At 32.1% G+C, this 20,031-nt stretch overlaps 2 protein-coding genes and 1 long non-coding RNA gene across 4 annotated transcripts; 2 read left to right on the top strand and 1 right to left on the bottom strand.

The window, feature by feature from the left end:
• Positions 1 to 1,208: 1,208 nt before the first annotated feature.
• On the top strand, positions 1,209 to 18,173 carry LOC112789577 (protein STRICTOSIDINE SYNTHASE-LIKE 7). 2 transcript variants are annotated; one of them, XM_072234979.1, is made up of 5 exons: positions 1,209 to 1,703; positions 11,965 to 12,272; positions 13,378 to 13,510; positions 15,809 to 15,933; positions 17,729 to 17,903. In XM_072234979.1, exons 1-5 carry the CDS (start codon positions 1,251 to 1,253, stop codon positions 17,751 to 17,753), a joined length of 1,044 nt encoding a protein of 347 aa, XP_072091080.1. In that variant the 5' UTR covers positions 1,209 to 1,250; the 3' UTR covers positions 17,754 to 17,903. The 2 variants fall into 2 exon arrangements, with proteins under 2 accessions (XP_072091080.1, XP_025687319.1); XM_025831534.3 differs by lacking the exon at positions 15,809 to 15,933 and having other exon boundaries at positions 17,729 to 18,173.
• LOC140184388 (uncharacterized) lies at positions 3,123 to 8,362 on the top strand. The gene is made up of 6 exons (XM_072234974.1): positions 3,123 to 4,141; positions 4,378 to 6,072; positions 6,156 to 6,747; positions 6,845 to 7,287; positions 7,513 to 7,566; positions 7,675 to 8,362. The coding sequence occupies exons 2-6, from the start codon at positions 4,378 to 4,380 to the stop codon at positions 8,011 to 8,013; spliced, it is 3,123 nt and encodes a 1,040-aa protein (XP_072091075.1). The 5' UTR covers positions 3,123 to 4,141; the 3' UTR covers positions 8,014 to 8,362.
• Positions 8,416 to 9,392, bottom strand: LOC112789585 (uncharacterized). Its single transcript, XR_011880904.1, has 2 exons — positions 8,820 to 9,392; positions 8,416 to 8,729 (listed from the first exon to the last, which is right to left on the bottom strand). It is a non-coding gene; the product is annotated as an uncharacterized lncRNA (long non-coding RNA).
• Positions 18,174 to 20,031: the final 1,858 nt, after the last annotated feature.

Raw genomic sequence — 20,031 nt, 5'->3', positions numbered from 1 at the left:
AGTAAAATTATAAAAAAATAAATTTATTTAGAATGAAAGTAATGTGATTAAGTGTAATTTACTTAGATGTGATTAAAAAATAATTGAATAACTATGTACCGTAAAAAATTGATATTATTAAAGGATAAAATTAAAATATATTTCTATGTATCGTTTTTGTCCCCAATATTTTCGTCCTATTTAAGTCTCTAACGTTTTAAAATCGTCTTAATTTTGTTCCGCTGTTAATTCCGTTAACAGATTTCTAATGGCAAGACAAAATTAAGCCAATTTTAAAGTTTACAAACTTAAATAGGACGATTTAATATTAGGAATAATTTTAAAACTTACTCCAAATATCGGAGACAAAAATAATACTTTACTCTCTTAAAAAAGAAAAACTATTTTTTCTATTGGGTTAATTAAGTGGGCTAAAATGTAGTCCCTCTATACCTTAGTTTAACTTTAAGCAAAAATAATAAAGCTAATACAGTTTTATACTCACTAGAATATTTGTGTCACTATAAATATTCATTGTATTTCAGGATATAATGGAATGAAAGTAAAACACAAAACCCTAGCTACATTATATTCATTAATAATTTAATTTTGATACACGATCAGTATAAAATTATTTTATGTATATATCTAATTGTCATATTAACAAAAATAATCACCTTTTACATTAATCGCGTAAATGATCATTTAAAAAAAATTATAATTACAAATATATAAAATATTTTATATTGTCACTATATCAAAATTAAACTCATTTATTAATTCAAATATACAGAAAAAAGTTACAACTGCTCTACATATAGTTCTTAATTAATAAATAAATATAGCAATAACTGAGATTCTCGAACTTAATCAAATTTACACTTTAGCCCTCGTTGTTGATATGTGATTTGCTGTCTACCTAGTATTATTATGGGTTGTTATATGAGTGTGTCATGTGTGTGGATATTATTAGTTTATGAAAAAGTTTAGGGTAAGTAACTTCATCAAATTTTTTTCGGTTTGTAACTAATAAAAAAAGTGAGATAAAATTTTATATCAATCTCATACTATTATAATCATTATTAATAACTATTTAATGATTATAAATTATAAAAATTACTGACCCTCTACTATTTCTCTTAATTTAATACAACATATATAAATATAATATACTTTAATTTGATAACTTTCTATATATAAAGTAACGTATTTCAATTTCAATTAACACATCTCTCACCTTATACTAAAGTCAACACCGTTTGACAACAAAAATGTCAGGTTCAGAACGTTGTGACTCAGTTTCACTAACTCGTTCTGAACTTCAAGGAAGAAGAAGGACAACGTTCTTTGTCATTGTCCTTCTTCCTGTGGTTATCGCTGCGGTTTTATTCCGGCTCGACCCGTTTGAACCGGTTCTGTTACCAGAACACGAGATAAGCCGGCCCAACTTGGTGGCTGGCACGCTGGCTCGCAACGACAACATGCGACGAGGGTCTGAGGTTATCGGAAATGGACGCGTGGCGGGGCCGGAAGATTTAGTTTACGACGTGGCGACGAACGTGGTTTACACGGGGTGTAGGGATGGTTGGATCAAGCGAGTCAAGTTGAGTGATGACTCGGTGAGTGGCTCGGAAGTGGTGGAAGACTGGGTCAACACCGGTGGAAGACCACTTGGGGTAGCTTTGGATCACGGCGGTGCACTCATTGTTGGCGATGCCAATAAGGTACCCGTCTTAGATATATATAAAACTACAAAAATATTATTTATATACTAAAATCAGCCACAAATATATTTGTGTATAAATATATGTAGTTTAATTATTTTTAGTGTGTATTTATATTTTGGCATGTATTTTATACTTATAATTGACTTTAATAGCTGATTTTAATATACACGTAACATAACGTATAAAATTATTTATATTTTTATGGTGAAAATTTAGTCGTTATTTTTGTATAAAAATGCTAATCGAAAATTATTAGATAATAATTTAGTTAAATATATTAAATTATTTAATAATTATTAACTAATAATTTACATAAAAATAATTACAGGATAGTTCTACCCATTTTTATTTATGTTTTGGAAAGAATCTTTCTATTTTAAAATGAAGATGATATGATGGCTTTGTATATATAATTAGATCAAAGTTAGGTTTGATAAGGTATTTTGAAGAAGTGTAAATATTTTTTAAAAGTATAAATATTTTTTTTATTTGAAAATAAAAAATATAATTATATTATGCGTGAAAAAGAATAAATTTATTGAATTAGTTCATATTGAAATATAATATATATATATATATATTAAAAATAAATTAAATAATATACATATATAATAATTATTTGGTGATTGATTTTTTGTAGGTATATAGTATTTATTTTTTATATATTTACATCTATTATTAAAGTCTTTTAAAATTTTAAAAATTAAAATATTTTTATTTATTGAAAATAATTTTTAGTTTTATTTACTAAATATTTTAGTTTATGTCTGTCATTGTTGTCTATTATATTATGGTGTTTTAGAACTTCATCTTTCTAAAGTTAAACTAGCTGTTATTAGATTATCATTGATCAATTATAGGACATGTTTCTCATTTTTAATTTCTTAAGATAATTAAATTAATATAGTAGGTATTTGAGTATGACAAAATTAAATCCTCTTCTTTTAATTTGTAATGAGTTTCATTTATTTATTTTGTATTATTGATGAATTAATATGGCATGCAAATTAACTCAACTAAATGAATGAATATATAAGTCCAGTTATGAATACAAAGATACTCAGACACCAGCTAGCAATATTTTTTGTTATACAATAATAAACATATAGTGCAGTAATATGTTGTTTAGAAAGAAAGATACAAATGAAACTTACTTTCTATTCTTATAAATTTATAAGTTATAACTAAGGCTTGTTTTTAAGAACAGTATAAGACAAGACACTGAGAATAGAATAGAATAAAACACTGATGGATAGAAACACAAAATTTTGTGTTCTTATATTTTGTTTGGTGATAAATTAAAACAAATAACGAAAATTCAATTTATTCTCTTCTTTTTTTTAATTCAAAAAATTTGAGATAAAAAATATAACAATAAAAATATAATTATGAAAAATTAACAAGAATAACGAAAGAAAAAATAAAAAATAAATTATGTCTCTCGTTAGTGTCTCCGTGTTCTTTCTGTCAGGATGGACATAAAATACACTAATTTAGTATCTTTAAACACATTGTCTCCTCTGTCAAACATGATTTTATGTCTCAGTATTCTTATTTCAGTATCCTATCCCTGTAAACAAACGCAGATACAACTTATTAGTAGCTAATATACATGTCAGATACATAATTTGCATAGAGAAATTATATTTGCATATAATATTGTCACTTGTTTCTTCTTTCCCTTACTTTACTAATGAAATTGACAAGTTGGTGTAGAAGCTAACTATGGATTATTAATTATTAGTACTAATTAAGATATCACTATATATGACAAAAAGGACGAATATAATATAATACAGTTAAGCTTACATAAGATATGAACAAGCTGCCTGACATGAAATAAGTATATTAATTAATTATATACCAGTAAGATAATATATAATACAAATTTTAAATTAAAAGAGCGAAACAATAACATAGTAGTATACAAATCATTTTATTTTTAACTAAAAGTTATTAATATCCAATTAAGTATTATAAAATTTAGAGTAAAGGACAATTTCGTCCCTGACCTTTGTTTTGGAGGACATTTTCGTCCCCGAGGATTAGGAAATACTTAAATGTCCCTGACCCCGTTAAAAAGTAGACGTTTTCACCCCTCCGTTTGAGTGTCTCCGTTAAAGGTTGACGGAAAACGGTGACGTGGCTCCGTGGCGCTGACCTGGCCTTAACGGGTTGCCACGTAGGCTGGGCTTTGTAAAAGAGGACAAATATGTCCCCAGAGCCCAAAACGCAGCCGTTTCTCCCCAACCTTTCGAAACTAAGCACAACTCACCCACGCAATACACATAACACGAAGACGATCAAAACCCCTCCCCTGTTTCTCCCTCCAAAAATTGCACTACGTGGAAGAGCAATCGGCGTTCGGTGAGTGAGCGGTCGGAGGCAAGAAAGAAGGTTACCGTGGAGGTTAGCACCGCTGCCTTCCTTTCAAGGTAAGATCGCCCTCCTTACTCCTGAAATTTCTGTAGTTTGTAGTAAGGGTGAAGTGATGATGCGTGCATGTTGACAATGTATGTAACAGAGGTGTAATGAGGGCAAAAAATGGTTTTTAGAGCATGGTGTCTAGTAGTAGTCGTAGGAGGTACTGTGTTAGGGCAAAGGGGGATTTTGTAATAAATTTTCAATGTAATGTAGTACTCACACATAGTTGTTGGTTGGTAATTTTCAGATGGTGGATGTTTTTGTGGTGCCAGTTTTTCACCACGGTGGTAGCTTCGTGAGAGGTAGTGATGGTGTTCTTGTTTATGCGAATGGTAAAGAAGAGAGGTTCCCGGAGATGGACTTAGATTTTGTGAACTTCGGGGACCTTGTAACTTTATTTAAGGGTTTGGGATACCAGTCCTACAAAGCAGTATACTGGTATGATCGAACAAGTGCGTTGCTTGAGTCTGGGCTGAACGAGTTAACCGGGGACGCAGGGATCAATGCAATGCGGGAGAACTTAGTGAAGCACCAACAGAGTCTTGAGTTCCACATTTACTTTGACCACCCCATTGATGCTCCGGAGGAAGTATTTGATGCTGGCAAGGATGGTGACGATGAAGTGGATGTGGATGAAATATTAAAGGAATTGAAGACATCCTCTTCATCGGATGATGGGTATGAGAGCACCGAAGATGTATTATATAAACCTCCACCAGCTGGGTTGGAGAGTGATGGAAGTGATTCTGAGAGTAGTAAAGAGGCTGTTCGTGGCAAGAGGAAAAGAGTAAGGGAGCCAAGAAAGAAGGTGATAACCCCGAAAAAGAAATTCACAAAGAAGGTGCAAGATGGTAAAAGGGAGCATCCAACTGGAGAAGATAGCGGTCAGGGGAAAAAGGGGACGGCTGGTGAAGCTGGTTTAGGGTCTGCTGCTGGGCCTAGTGATGGAGGAGGTGGTGGGTGTAGGCCAGGACTGGATAATGCATGGAGATACTATGTAAGTGAAGTCCCCACAGAGCCTGAGGAAATCATGTTTGAGTATGAGTCGGAGGAGTTGCACACACCTATGGGATCAGATGATGAAGGTGAAGGCCACAAGTTTTCAGAGTTTGACGATGACTATGCTCATGGTCAGGGCAGATTTGAGTTAGGGATGAGGTTTGCAAGTGTTGAACGGTTTAAAGATGTGGTGAAGGACTCATTAATTGCTGAAGGTAGGGAGGTTAAGTGGATCAAAAATGATAGGGAGAGAGTGAGAGTGGGCTGCAAGGATGAAGAATGCAATTTCTTGGTTCATCTTTCTTACAACAAAACTCTGCAATGTTACCAAATTAAGACCTACCAGCCAGAGCATAGTTGTGCAAGGGATTTAGGGAGTAACGCAGCAGACCAGCATTGGATCAGCAGGAAAATTGTGAAGAGGATGGCTACCCAACCACACATGACTACTAGGGAGGCAACTGAGTTCCTAAGGGAGGAATTTTCTCTTGCTCCCCATCCTAAAATGGTGTATAGAGCAGTGGTTGAGGCCAGGGATAAGATTATGGGAAACGAGAAGGAACAATACAAGAGGATAAGGGATTATTGTGAGCAGATTTTAAGTTCTAATCCAGGATCTACTGCAAGGCTGGAACTTATGACACTTCCTGAAGCTCCCCCTGTTTTCGACAAGATATACATATGCTTAGATGCCTGTAAGCGAGGGTTCAAGGAAGGGTGTAGGCCTTTGCTGCACCTGGATGGATGCTTTCTCAAGACATACTACATGGGGTGGCTTTTATCAGCAGTTGCCCAAGACGCGAACAACCAATTTTATGTGGTTGCATATGGGGTCGTCAGGGCTGAGACGAAGGATGCCTGGAAATGGTTCCTCACTAACCTTCAGGCAGACATAGGAGACGACATAAATCATGGCTGGAACTTCATTTCAGATCAACAAAAGGTTTGATGTTTGCTTGGTTCATTGTTGCACACTTACTATATATTTGCTGAGTTCTAAATGATGGCTGCTCATGTTCAATGCAGGGTTTACTCCCTGCCTTAAAGGAAGTCATGCCAAAAGCCAGGCACAGGAACTGCGTGATGCACATGTGGAAGAACTTCGTTAATAGATTCAAAGATCTATACATAAGAGAGGTTGTCTGGGAGTGTGCCAGATGCACAACAGTTGCAGAGTTCAAAGACTGTATGGAACGGCTGAAGGCAGTGAATCAGGGGGCTTGGGAATACCTCTCCAAGTTTGAGCCAGAGACATGGGTCAAGGCTTATTTTTCACATGGCCCGAAAGTTGATAACCTCACCAACAACATGTGTGAGGTGTTCAATGCCAAAATAGTTAACTATCGCTGCAAGCCAATCCTCACTATGTGTGAAGAGATCAGGTGTTACCTGATGAGGAGGATGGTAAACCACAAGCGAGTTTTGGAAAATCACCCTGGTAAACTAGCACCAGTGCAGCAAAAACGGTTGGAAAAATTACTGACTCTTAGCACAAAGTGGGTGGCAGAGTGGGTTGGAGATAATGAAAGAAAAAGGTTTGAGGTGAGCCGCAAAGGAGTCAAGGTTGATGTGGACCTGATTAAGTACACATGCTCCTGCAATCGATGGCAACTTACTGGTAATTGTTTGTTCACCTATAGTTGTTAACTGTTTCTTCACATGTAACTTACCTATTCTATACTCTGAGTTAAGCCTGAATACATTTTTTTGGGTAGGAATGCCATGCACACATGCCCTTGCTGCTATAATGAAAAGGCGTGACAGGGCTGAAGATTACGTGCACCCCTGGTTGTGTATGGAATCCATAAAACGGACTTACTCACATTGCATCAAACCAGTCCCCAGTGCAGATTTCTGGCCCCGAACTGAATACTCAGCACCAGAACCCCCCATCATCAAGAGGCCTATTGGCCGGCCAAAAGTTCACAACAGACAGAAAGATCCTGCTGAGCCATTGATGCAAGGGGGAAAATTGAAGAAGTCATTCTCCGTGGCTTGCAGTAAGTGTGGTGAAAAGGGCCACAACTACAAAACCTGCAAAGGAGCTCCATCAAACCCCAATTGGAAGCCGAAAACAAAGAAGCCTAAGAAGAAAGAAGGAGGCAGCTCTCAACAACTGGTTGTGCTTCCTTTGTCACAGTCAGCTCCAACTGCAGGGGTAAGTTTGCATTCCCTATTTGTGGTTTGAATAACACACTCTTCTGGAATTGCTGAGTTAGAAATAACTTTATCAGGGACTGATCTGTCTTACTATCTAATAGGATAGGGTTTAATGCATATTAGTATGGAATTCCTCAGGGATCAATATGTCTTAGTATAGAAATTCTAGGGGACTCATCTGTCTTATTATCATGCTTATTGATCATGTTCATTAACTCTCCAGGATTCTTCAAGTAGCCAACCAAGCAATACCACACCCCTGCAACAACCAACTGCTGTAACTATTTAGTTTCTTGTCTTTCTGATCAATTACATATATGACTTGTTTGAAACCAGTTGATGTGTTTTATTTTTACCCCATCTTTTGGTATGCTATTGCGTGCAGGTTACGAGTGCAGCTACACCAAACCCTGCAAATGTTGCACCAGCTCCATCCAGATTTACTAGATCCACACTTGTGATACCAACTCCGGGAGCAAGAGTCACTCCATTCAGGCCACCCGCCCCAACAACAACCCCTCCAAGTAAAGTTCCAGGCAAGGTTCCATCGATGGTTAACAATACTTCTCGCCTTAAACATTCAAAATTCAGACCTAAGCAGAAGATCTTCAGGCCACCGGCACCACTAACTCAAGGACAGTCTAGCACACCGCAAGTAGCACCAGCTGAGGAAGACCCCAAAACAATAACACCAACTGAACAAATTTCTAAGGAATCAACATGATTGACGGCTGACGATATTATGCTTTTTTTGGTTTATGTATGACCCAATGTAAATGATAACCGGAAATTCTAGATACTGTTTCCTTTTTTTGGTTTGGGTCTTTATTTTGGTTCAAACAATACTTGTGAGGTTACAAGATGTTAACGGTAGAAAGACATACTACTTTCCTTTTATTTTGATTTTAATGGTTGAAAGTCATACTACTTTCCTTCTATTTTGATGTTAATGGTTGAAAGTTTGATCTTGTTTGTAACTTTGCCAGCTTTATGTACATGGATGAAAGTTTGATCTCTTGTAACTTTGCCAACTTTATGTACATGTTAATGGTTGAAAGTTTGATTTCCTACTACTTTCCCAACTTTCTTTTCATACATACATAATCACAAAAATGACCCAAACATATGTCAGATACACAAATGATTAATACATTTCATTTTCACCATTTGGCCGGTCTTACATCATTTCTTATAACTAAATAATGCAAATATCAGCAATACAAACATCACACATATGCTCCACCCAATTGGATTTTTCTTAACCTCTAACCCTTCTATCCTCTTCTCCAGCAATCTTATCCTCTTTTCCATGTCTTTGTTCCAGTAATGCTCATCACCATGCAGAATTTGCTCATGCCCTAAGTGTCTTGTAACACCAACACCAAGACCAGCTATGTGCTCGTCCAGCCACAGAAAATACTTGCACCATGGTTGTCTAACCTACACAAAATCAACCCTCAAAGTTCAGAAAATCAGGAATTAAGGATAAACCCTACCATAAACGGAGTTACACATATTTTCGTTGCATACCTTATAAAAGGGACATCCCAGAAACAATCTCTTCGGATTTCTGGTCGTCCTCGACATGAACAAGATTGCGTTCTCTCCACAGAAGCACTTTGGTGACACGCACTCATTTCCATCTTTGGCGGTCGGAACTGGGCCTCTTCTCGAGCTTGAGGACACACCTTCAGATGCCATGCTCGGACTCCTCCCTTTCTTCCTTCTCCCACATCACCCTCAGAATGCATTCGAAGCATTAGGGCTCCAGGATTTCATAGGTTGGGGATGACTGAGAAACGACAGCGTTTCTTAGTTCGGGGACCGCGTTGTCCTCTTTTAAAAAGCCCAGCCGACGTGGCAGTCCGTTAAGGCCAGGTCAGCGCCACGGAGCCACGTCACCGTTTTCCGTCAACCTTAAACGGAGACATTCAAACGGAGGGGTGAAAACGTCTACTTTTTAACGGGGTCAGGGACATTTAAGTATTTCCTAATTCTCCGGGACGAAAATGTCCGCCAAAACAAAGGTCAGGGACGAAAATGTCCTTTACTCTAAAATTTAAATTTACAAAAGCACGATGATAAAAAAATTAACGTAACGAATTTAACATACAATTAAGTTTAACTAAATATATATAAAAAATCAAGGGTAATGTATTAAATTGGTCCATATGTTTAGGCGTAATTCTGTTTTAGTCTTTAAGATTTAAAGTGTCATATTTGAATCCAAAAAAATTTTATTTAGTATCAATTTAGTCCCACAGTGGGGTCAAACTTAAATAATTAACGGAATGTCACACATAATAACAGTACAAGAATAAAATCGATAATTTGAAAAACAAGTACAAGCTCCAGCGACACAAAATCAACCGTTGATGTATCAATACATTTATTTATTATTTTTCTTATAATATAGAATTAAAGAGAATGATAAATAAATGTATTGATGCATCAACGGTTGATTTTGTGCCTCTGGAGCTTGTATTTGTTCTCCAGATTATCAATTTTATTCTTGTACTGTTGTTATATAGGACATTTCGTTAATTATTTAACTTTGACATCATGTGAGACTAAATTGATGCTAAATGAAACTTTTTTGGATTCAAATAGGACATTTTAAACTTTAAGAATCAAAACAAAATTATGCCCAAACATAGGCTCATTCTTAAACGCTCCTTGCTAAGTATGGAGTGCTGCACACCTTGTGAATTTATTAAATCTAAACTCTTCATTTATTATATTTTATTTGAATGGTCTGGATTTAAAAAGGTAACCTGTTAATCAGGTTAATAATTTTTTACAAGTTTTAGAATTTTTTTATAAGTCTCAGGCTGAAATTCAAAATAAAAAAATAGTATATAAATATTAAAAACAACATGTCTGTAAAAAAAATTATTGGACTTTAGAATTAAAATAAACAATACATAAAAAATAAGTTAAAAATTCATGTATTAAATCTAAAAAAAATTTAAATAATATTAAAATTTAAATAAATTTTGTTTTGTGTGAAATAAAATTATAATATTGAATATAAACACAATGATAAAAAATTGTGTTATATATATATTTTATGTATATAATATTAAAATTTAAATAAATTTTGTTTTATGGTGAAATAAAATTATAATATTAAATATAAACACAATGATAAAATTTTTTGTGTTATATATATATATATATATATATATATATATATATATATATATATATAATTTTATTTTGTGAAAAACAAAATTAAAACATTAAATATAAATAGAATAATAAAAGATTTTGTATTATATTAATTTAATTAAAAAAACCATATATATAACATAAAAAGCAAACAAACATATAATAATTTTATTTTGTGCGAAACAAAAATTCATATAATTTTTTATTAACAATTTTTTTATTGAAATATGTCATTTTACTATATTTATAATATATTATTTGGGATAATTATATTATTTTAGTTAATATATATTATTTAAAAAAATATTTAAAATTTATTATTTTGTATTAAGAATATTATTAAAAATATATTGTTAGTTTTTCTTAAAATAAATACTTTCTTTTCTTTGGTTCAAATACTATGACAATAAAATTTTTTTACGTAACTGTGTCTACTCAATAAATATTATATTCATTTATTTCTATATAGTATGTAAAATAAATAATTAATGTTTAAAAAAGTTAATAAAAAAAAGAAGTATTTTTTTACCAACTTTTAGGTGAATATAGAGACTATGTCATTTGAATTATAACTCATTGACAAAGAAATAAATACTCTTAATTATATTTAAATAGAATAATTATTTATTAGGCTCATTTTTATACAAATAAAATTTTTTTTTAGTTTTATATCTGTAATATTTTATACCAATTAGCTTCAAAATTTAATTATTTTTTGAATAAATTAATAAAAATAATACAAATAATTGTTTAAATAAAATTATATTTTAATTTTTCAGTCTATTACGTACAAGTTGAGGATAATTTGAAATAAAAGATAATGAACTTGTTATAATGGCGGCAATTTTTTCGGCTTTGAAGGTCCATTTATGATAGAGGTGGAATGGAGTGGGTTCAAGAGCGTCAAAATCTATGGCTAGATAGAACAATAGTAAAAACACCTGCTAGTAAACAAAACAGTGAAAATGCTTGAAGACATCACATCAACAATAACAGAGTAACGGAGGAATTCGATTAAATTTTTCTGAGTATTTTTTTGGTGTAAAGATAGTCCTCTATTAAACGAGCGAATTAGTTTTTTTTGTTAGTGTCGGTTTGTTTGTTCACCCCATAACAAAATAATAATAATAATAATAATAATAAATTTAATTTACCTGATCACTTTTAATAGTAGGTTAACTTTTAAAGAGTGCTGCACTCCCTACTTTACTTGGAGTGCACTAGCTTTTGCATAAGACCAATTTAGTACTTTACCCAAAAATCAATTATATAGTTAATTTTTCATTAAAATATTAATTATATTAATATTGAAGTAAGAATATTCCTAAAAAATTATATAAAAAAAAAGAAGCTATACATTATTATGAGACAAGATGAATCAATTAATAATAATAAAAATTGAGAAATAAAATGCAGTGTGGCAATAATATGCACTTTCTAATTTATATTTTTTAAACACTGATATGTACACTCAGAATTCAACTTAATTAATTTAATGATGTAGGGGTTGTTGAGAATTACAAAGGATAAGAAGGTAGAGGTTCTTACCGATGAGGTTGATGGATTGAAATTCAAATTAACGGATGGTGTTGATGTAGCAAAAGATGGTACCATTTATTTCACAGATGCTTCATACAAATACTCATTAAAGGACCACTTCTTAGACTTGTTGGAGGGTAAGCCTCATGGTAGATTCATGAGTTATGATCCAACAACCAAGAAAACAAAAGTGCTTCTCCATAATCTCTACTTCCCCAATGGTGTTGCTGTCTCACCAGATCAGCAATTTGTCATCTTCTGTGAAAGTGTTCTGTAAGTCTTACATTCTGTTAGAACATTCTATTATTAAAATGCTTAAGTAAAGGTATATAAAAATTATGATTTAATTTTGATATGTTAGTTATTAATGTAAAATAATTTTATACATACATTTAATTATATAGACATGTCAATAAAAAGAACTACTTTTGATATTAATCACATTAATAATCAGTTAAAAAATCGAATATGATTGAATAACAGTATAAAATGTTTTATATTATAAGTGTATTAAAATTAAATTCTTTAATTATTTTAGTTAAGTTTAGGTTTTTTTTTATGAAAAAGTATATAGAAACAAAAATAAGAAAATAGCGATGGATACCTTAGGTTTTTATGCCTTAATAACTTGCAATTATAATAGAATGAAAGAATTTTTTATTAGAATGAAAGAATTTTTTATTTTTAAGACAAATAATTTTTGTATTTAGTTCGCTATGTTACGTGTATATTAAAATCAGTTATCAAAATTAATTATTAATATATAAAATACATGTTAAAATATAAATATATATTAAAAATTAATTAAACTACACATGTATTATACACAAATATATTAATAACTAATTTTAGTAGTTAATTTTAATATACGAATAGCATTATTTTTGAAAGAATATTCATAGAGCTTTTGTATTGCACCATTATTGGCATTTGTTTATAGACTAAGTATACCCTTAATTGATTGTTAATAATCTTATAATGATCCTAATAATAATCTTAATGGGCTAATGGACTTTAGAGTGTATTATAAAGATAGTTATTGACTCTAATACCAAAAAAAAAAAAAATCATATATATACACATCATTTAAAATTTTTTTCCCTTCAAATTATAATTTCTAATTAAACAATTATTAATCATACGCGTCAATTTCTTTTAATTTGAAGCTATAATCTCATGTAATATTATCTAAATCTCTCACTATTAGACCACTTCTGGTAATTTAAATACATGCATGGAAGGTACATTTTCAAAAGAAAATTGTGTAATTAATATTAGCGATGGGCAAATTAATAATAAGGCTTGTGCTCCATTGAAATTATATTGTATTAACCGTAAATTGAGCATATATTTGAAGGTTCTTTGATTATCTATCCAGGATGAAATGCAAGAAATATTACATAGAAGGCCCTAAGAAAGGAAGTGTTGAAAAATTTTGTGATAACCTACCTGGCTACCCTGATAACATTCATTATGATGAACAAGGCCAATATTGGATTGGTTTAGGCTCGGTAAAACAATTCTCATCAATTTCAATAAAATTACTTTTACTTTTATCATTAATTATGTTTACCTTCAATAATTATAATTATATATGTATGGTGTTTTTATTGGTAATGAGTAAGTTGGTAAAGTAAAAGAAAATAAAGATCTAGTAATCATATTTAAAATAATAAAACTCGTACATAATAAAAATTATAAATTTAATAGTAATTATCATCTTATTTTATTATTTTATTAATCTTTTATTTTAAAAAATATTTTTTCTATATAAATATATAGCATTTATGTGGTAAATAATGGAACTTCTATATATTTATGTAAATTTTAAGGGGGAAATCCGATCTCCTATGCTAATAATTTTTATTCATACCAAAAAGAGTAGTATCCCGTCAACCTTTTCCTTGACCTCCATGTTTTATGGTTTAATTAATCTGAAAATTTCTTATAATTTTAATTATTATTATTAGCTTCTAATGATTTAAAATTTTATAACTGAATTTTCGTATCATATATATAATAAGTTTAATTCTGATTATATATTTTGTTAGAGTATAATTATGATCAATTAAAATTAGTTAGCATCATTTATATTTATATAATATATTTGTATATTTATTGTAGGATTCTACGTTTTTATTGTTTTAATTTTTCTAGCACTTATATATACCATTGTACATTGTATCTTTAGCGACTCACTCAATAATACATCATACTTTCTTCAGTTTATTCTTTTGTTTTTAACATAGTATCAAGAACTTAGGTTTTTTTTCTGATGGAAAATAGTTCATAACCTTTCATGTTTTCTTTTTTCCGACAGTCTCTTTGTCTTTGTATTTTATTACATTACCGACGTTTTTCTCTGTCAGTGACCATATCATCCTCTTCGTCTCGTCGTTCTGAGTCCAACGAGCCAAACCACGTCATCGGAAATGCTCTGACACGCCATTGCAAGCTCTCTGCCACCATCATCTTTTTTTCCTTCCCAAACGCTCTAGAATTCTTGATCTGCGTCCAAGATCAACGCTTCCGAACCGTCGATGTGTTGCGGACCCGCAGCTTCCTTCGACCCGTGTTCAGCCCGCGTGTAGGCTCAATCCGACCCGTGGCCAGATCCGCATTCCAGCTCATTGACGCGTCATTGTTGACGTGGCTTCATCCTCCGCTCCTGCAACGCCACGTGTCTTCCATCCGCTAATGTGGCACTGACGTAGTGCTAACGTGGCATGCTGTGGGACCCATCCTAAGGTTTTTTGGTGAACTATTTTTGATTCTGCACTCTGTTTTCTCAATTTCTACCCCAATTTTGCAGTTTCTTCTCTCTTTCATCTTTGTCAAAATTTTGTTGAAATTGTAATCGTTCTAGGTGCCTCTTCTTATCCTTTTCTGAGTGTCGCAAATGCAAGCAGAAATGTCACATTAGCTACAATTGTCCAACACTGTTCTGTCGTTATTGCAAGCTCTTAGGACACTTGATTACTATCTATCTTACTCACCCACCACATCTTGATCAGTTCAAGTATTATTGTCGTTCCAACTTCTACAAGAATGTGCCTGCTTTTGCTGCTGTTGTTGCTACTGAACCTACCAGCTCCGTTTCTCTCCACTCGTCTCCTGTTTCTCTATCAGATATTGAGTCCCTTCTTAAGCAACTTCTTTCTTTTTCTGGTATTACTTCTTCTGCTTTTTCCATTCCTCTAGGTAATTTTGAATGGTATTTTGATTCCAGTTGCTTTCATCACATGTCTCCTTTATGTAATCTTTTCTCGTCTTTATCTCCACTACAAATGCACCTTCTATCAATACTGTTGATAGTTCCCTCTTGCATGCGACACATAAAGGTTTTATTTCATAGTCAAATCTTAATCTTCCTGATACTTATTATATTCCACAATTAAACTTTAATCTTATTTCTGTTGCTCAACTTGTTGATCTTGGTTTTGATGTCAATTTTTCTATTTCTGACTATCGTGTACAAGATTGTCGGATAGGACAAATCATCGAGACTGGACGTAAGGTCGGAAGGTTGTTTGAGCTCGAGAATCTTCATATTCCTCCTGCGTCAAATCTCTGTGCTATTTCTTCTCCATCTATCCTTCACTTGTAGCATCACCGTCTTGCCCATACTGAACACAAGGGTTATCGTTGTTGGGATCCTCTTTCTAGACATATCTATATATCTCGTCATGTCGTATTCAGGGAGCATCACATAGTTTCTAAGTTATCCCTATTTGAGTCCATTTCTTCTACTCAGTCACTATTTTTCACTAACCCCAATGTTGATCTTTTTCCTAGTGATGATTCTACAGGTTCTACCTCCAATGAACCTCTCGAGCTTCCTACTCTTCCGCCTTCTCTATCTCCCAATGATTCCAGACCACATGATGATCCTGCTCCTGTTGTCATACCTCCTCCCTTTAATTGTTCTTCTAAGGTAAGAAATTCACCTCCTCATCTTCTTGATTATCATTGTTTTTCTACTATTCTTCACCACCATGAACCTCAGTCATTCTGAGAAGCCTCCACAAATCCAAATTGACAGCAAGTAATGTAGGAAGAAATCTAGGTACTTGAAAATGCACACACTTTGGACTTAGTTAATCCTCCTTCTGATTACGAAATTGTGGGTAGCAGATGAGTAAACAAGATCGAGACTCGCTTTGATGGTTCTATTGACCATTATACAACACGATTGGCTGCTCAAAGATGTTCTCAAGAGTATGGTGTTGATTATGAAGAGACTTTTGCTCTTGTTATTCGTCTCACATCTGTTCAGCTCTCTTGGCCATTGCTACCGTCAAAAAATGATCTCTCAGTTAGATGGATGTGAAGAATGCATTTCTTAATGAGATTTGAAAAAGGTGTATATGAAACCATTCCTGGAGTATCCTTGTTCTCCTAGCAAAGTCTGTCTCCTTCGTAAGGCTCTTTATGGTCTTAAGCAAGCTCCTCATGAATAGTTTGAAAAGTTCAGCACCAATATATGCAATCTCGATTTCACGTGCAACTCTTATGAGAATGCTCTCTTTATTTGTAAAAGTGAACGTGGAGTTGTTCTTTTACTCTTGTATGTTGATGACATGATCATTACTGGAGATGATATTGATGGTATCTCTGATCTTAAAGCATCTCTTCACCACACTTTTGAGATGAAAGATCTTGGTTCTCTCAGTTATTTTCTTGGCCTAGAAGTTATATCCACAAATGATGGTATCTATCTCTCTTACAGATAGTCGCGCTGAGTCTACTTCTCTTGAGCCTAATGGTCGGTTTACTCCTATGGATGGCACTATTTTGGATAATCCTACTCTTTATCGATAGTTGGTTGGAGGTCTTGTCTGCTTGATTGTCACACGACCATATATCGGCTATCCAGTTCATGTTCTTAGCCAGTTCTTATCAGCTCCTCGTACTACTCACTATGCGACAATTTTTCGCATTTTTCGCTACATCAAAGGCACTCTGTTTCATGGCCTTCATTTTTCTACCCATTCATCTATAACCCTTCAGGCGTACTCAGATGCTGATTGGGCTAGTGATCTTACTGATCGTTGTTCTACTACTGGTTATGTTTATTTCTTGATGACTCTCTCATTTCCTCAGTCATCCCCAACTGATATTTTTTGTGGCAACTGCAGTGCTATTCAGATTGTCCATAATGATGTTTTTCATTAGCGTACCAAACACATTGAGATTGATTGTCACTTTGTCCGGCAATGTCTCCTTCTTGATGTTGTTCGTCTCATAGTTGTTGGAACTCTGTATCAGACCGCTGATGTCTTCACGAAGGCTCATCATCCAACTCGTTTTCGGACTCTAGTATCCAAACTCAAGATGGTATCCTTAACTCCCACTTGAATTTGAGGGAAATGTCAGGGTATAATAATTAAGATCAATTAAGATCAGTTAGCATCATTTATATTTATATATCATAACTGTATATTTACTGTAAAATTATACACTTTTATTGTTTTAATTCTTCTAGCACCTATATATACTCTTATACATTGTATCTTTGGCGATTCACTTAATAATACATCATATTTTTTTCAGTTTAATCTCTTGTTTTTAACATATTTTATATTTTGTTTTTAACTTTAAATCACTATATGTTGCAAACATTATTTTTCAATCAAATGTCTATAGTTTAAATATTTGGTAATCAATGCCTATAAGAAGTAATAACACATTATAATGCTTTTTTTTTTGGTGCTTTTGAATTAATGCAGGGATCAACCTCAGAACTGGATATAATATTCAAATATCCCTTGATTCGGAAGGCTTTAGGAATGTTCGCAAAGTATGTAGTGAATCCAAGTATAGCGAAAAATGGAGGAGTTATATCTGTGGATTTGGATGGAAAACCAATTGGTCACTATTCTGATCCCAAATTAGCATTAGCAAGTGGAATTAAAATTGGTGATCACATTTATTGTGGTTCCCTTTTTTATCCCTTTATACTACGTCTTGATGTGAAGCAATATCCTGCTATCAGCTCATCATCTTCAAAAAAATAAAAATAAAAAATAATATAAGTTATATATGCACGTTATTCAACTTTTTAGTTTTATTAGTTAATTGTCACGTGCGATGCACGAGTATGGTAAGTTTAATGAAAACATTCACTATGAAAGTATTTTTATATTAATAACATATGTATAAGTGTTTTATAATAATTTAAATTATTTGGTGAGATTGATTATAATTTCAGAATTTTGACATTTATTCTGTAGTTTTGACTTTTGTTGACAGTTTTAATATCCTTTAGCAAGTTAAAAAATAAAGTTATTGTTTAAAATGAAAAAACAAAAAATATAATCAAGTTAATTTTGTGATAATACTGAAAGAGTTGTTTTAGTGTGATAAAACAAATTGAGAGAAGGTAATATTTATAATTTGAACAATCATTATGACTTTCACAAAAAAATCAATAATAATAGGAAGAACATAAAATTTTTTATGCTGTACAATTAAGATAATTCGCTAAAAAAAATCATGATAGATGATTAAAATTATGAATAATGATATTGTACACAAAAAAATAAATAAATAAAATGTACGAATTTAAGTGATAGTGTAACTAAATATAAAAACAAAAAAATAATGATGTGAATAGTAAAATAGAATAGTGAAAAAAAGAACAAAAACGTAGATTCAAAGAGAGATTAAATTATTAAGAATTAGTATAAAATAAGTGTCAAAACATTTATTGAACTATTTTATGTGTAAGATGAATGAGAAGTCATTGAAACTAATCCAATACTTTGAAGTAACAACTAAATATAAATTATGATCAATACTACAAAAATTATATACGACATGAAAGTGTTAAATTGTATTTAAGAATATAAATTTGAGTTATCATAACAAGTTTAATATTAATAGATATATGGTATGGGTGCATTGAGTTATAATAACTCGCTTTATGTTTAGACATACAGAATGATACATCTATACAAATAGTTATGTATTTATTGAAGAAATCTAGTAGAAACATATTATGAAGATTATATGAATTTTTAGTAGTATATAAATTACCGTTACATATGATATAAGAGAAATTTTGAAACTTATTACATGAGTATGATTTAGTTCAAAATTTTATCAATTAAAAAATTATCATATTACTGTACAGAGTCATCTGATAATTAGAATGCAATAATTTTGTAATAGGAACTTGGATATCATGTAAGAATACAACGAAAATTATGTATAAAGCATTCTAGAAGAAAAATTAATAAGGAAACAGAAATTAATAAAAAAATTAATGAGCATGATAATTAGACTATTCAAATAAATATATCTATTACATATATAAATAGAAACAAATTAACTGCATAATGAATAACCAAAAGGATTTATAATGTTTAATGGAAGAGAAAATCCTAACAAATACTAAATACTTAAAACTTCTAAATTTATTGATTTCTCATCATTAACAGGAACGTCAAATTTGACCTTGCTTCCTTCGAGTTGAAGACAAAATCTGTGCCATCTCCTGGTAAGAAAAATTTCTGATGATGTAGAACCCCTCCAATGAAATCCCATTATGAAAGAAGGTCCAACCTTTTGACGTACATTGGCATAAGAAATCTCATTTGGTTTTGTATATTGTAAGCAAATTGAATATAAGAAGAAAAGAGGTTAAGACCTTTTAGCGAATTGGAAATAAATTTCTGGTAACAACAATGAGGTTCTAGCTTTTCTGCATGAACAGCTACATACCAAACAAAGGCGCATATGCATAACAACATCAATATTTCAAATATTACCAAAATTAGAAAATATACGTTAGATTAAATAATAAAAAACATATATAACTTGTCATCGCAAAGCATTAGAAATCCGTGATCGAAGCAGATTCCCTATAAAATTTCGTGCCTCCGCCTGATAGTTGGGGTGTCTCAAGAAAGTGAACGGAGGAGACCAATAAAAACTAAAGAAAAAGAGAACAGGTGAACAGAGGAGAAAAATTAATGGAGAGATTTTTTTTAATTTTGAGGAGGAAGAGAAAAAACTGGAAATAGAGAAT

The sequence above is a fragment of the Arachis hypogaea genome, chromosome 1 (genome assembly GCF_003086295.3).
Source record: "Arachis hypogaea cultivar Tifrunner chromosome 1, arahy.Tifrunner.gnm2.J5K5, whole genome shotgun sequence".
Classification (NCBI taxonomy): domain Eukaryota; kingdom Viridiplantae; phylum Streptophyta; class Magnoliopsida; order Fabales; family Fabaceae; genus Arachis; species Arachis hypogaea.
Note: the sequence above shows the minus strand (reverse complement) of the source record. Positions and strands in the feature narration are given on the sequence as shown.

Coding starts and splice junctions, on each gene's coding strand:
- LOC112789577 (XM_025831534.3), top strand. CDS start 1,251: ATGTCAGGTTCAGAACGTTGTGACTCAGTTTCACTAACTCGTTCTGAA. Junction 12,273..13,377: donor ATCTTCTGTGAAAGTGTTCT/GTAAGTCTTACA, acceptor TTATCTATCCAG/GATGAAATGCAAGAAATATT. Junction 13,511..17,728: donor ATTGGATTGGTTTAGGCTCG/GTAAAACAATTC, acceptor GAATTAATGCAG/GGATCAACCTCAGAACTGGA.
- LOC140184388 (XM_072234974.1), top strand. CDS start 4,378: ATGGTGGATGTTTTTGTGGTGCCAGTTTTTCACCACGGTGGTAGCTTC. Junction 7,288..7,512: donor AGTCAGCTCCAACTGCAGGG/GTAAGTTTGCAT, acceptor TTAACTCTCCAG/GATTCTTCAAGTAGCCAACC. Junction 7,567..7,674: donor CCCTGCAACAACCAACTGCT/GTAACTATTTAG, acceptor TATTGCGTGCAG/GTTACGAGTGCAGCTACACC.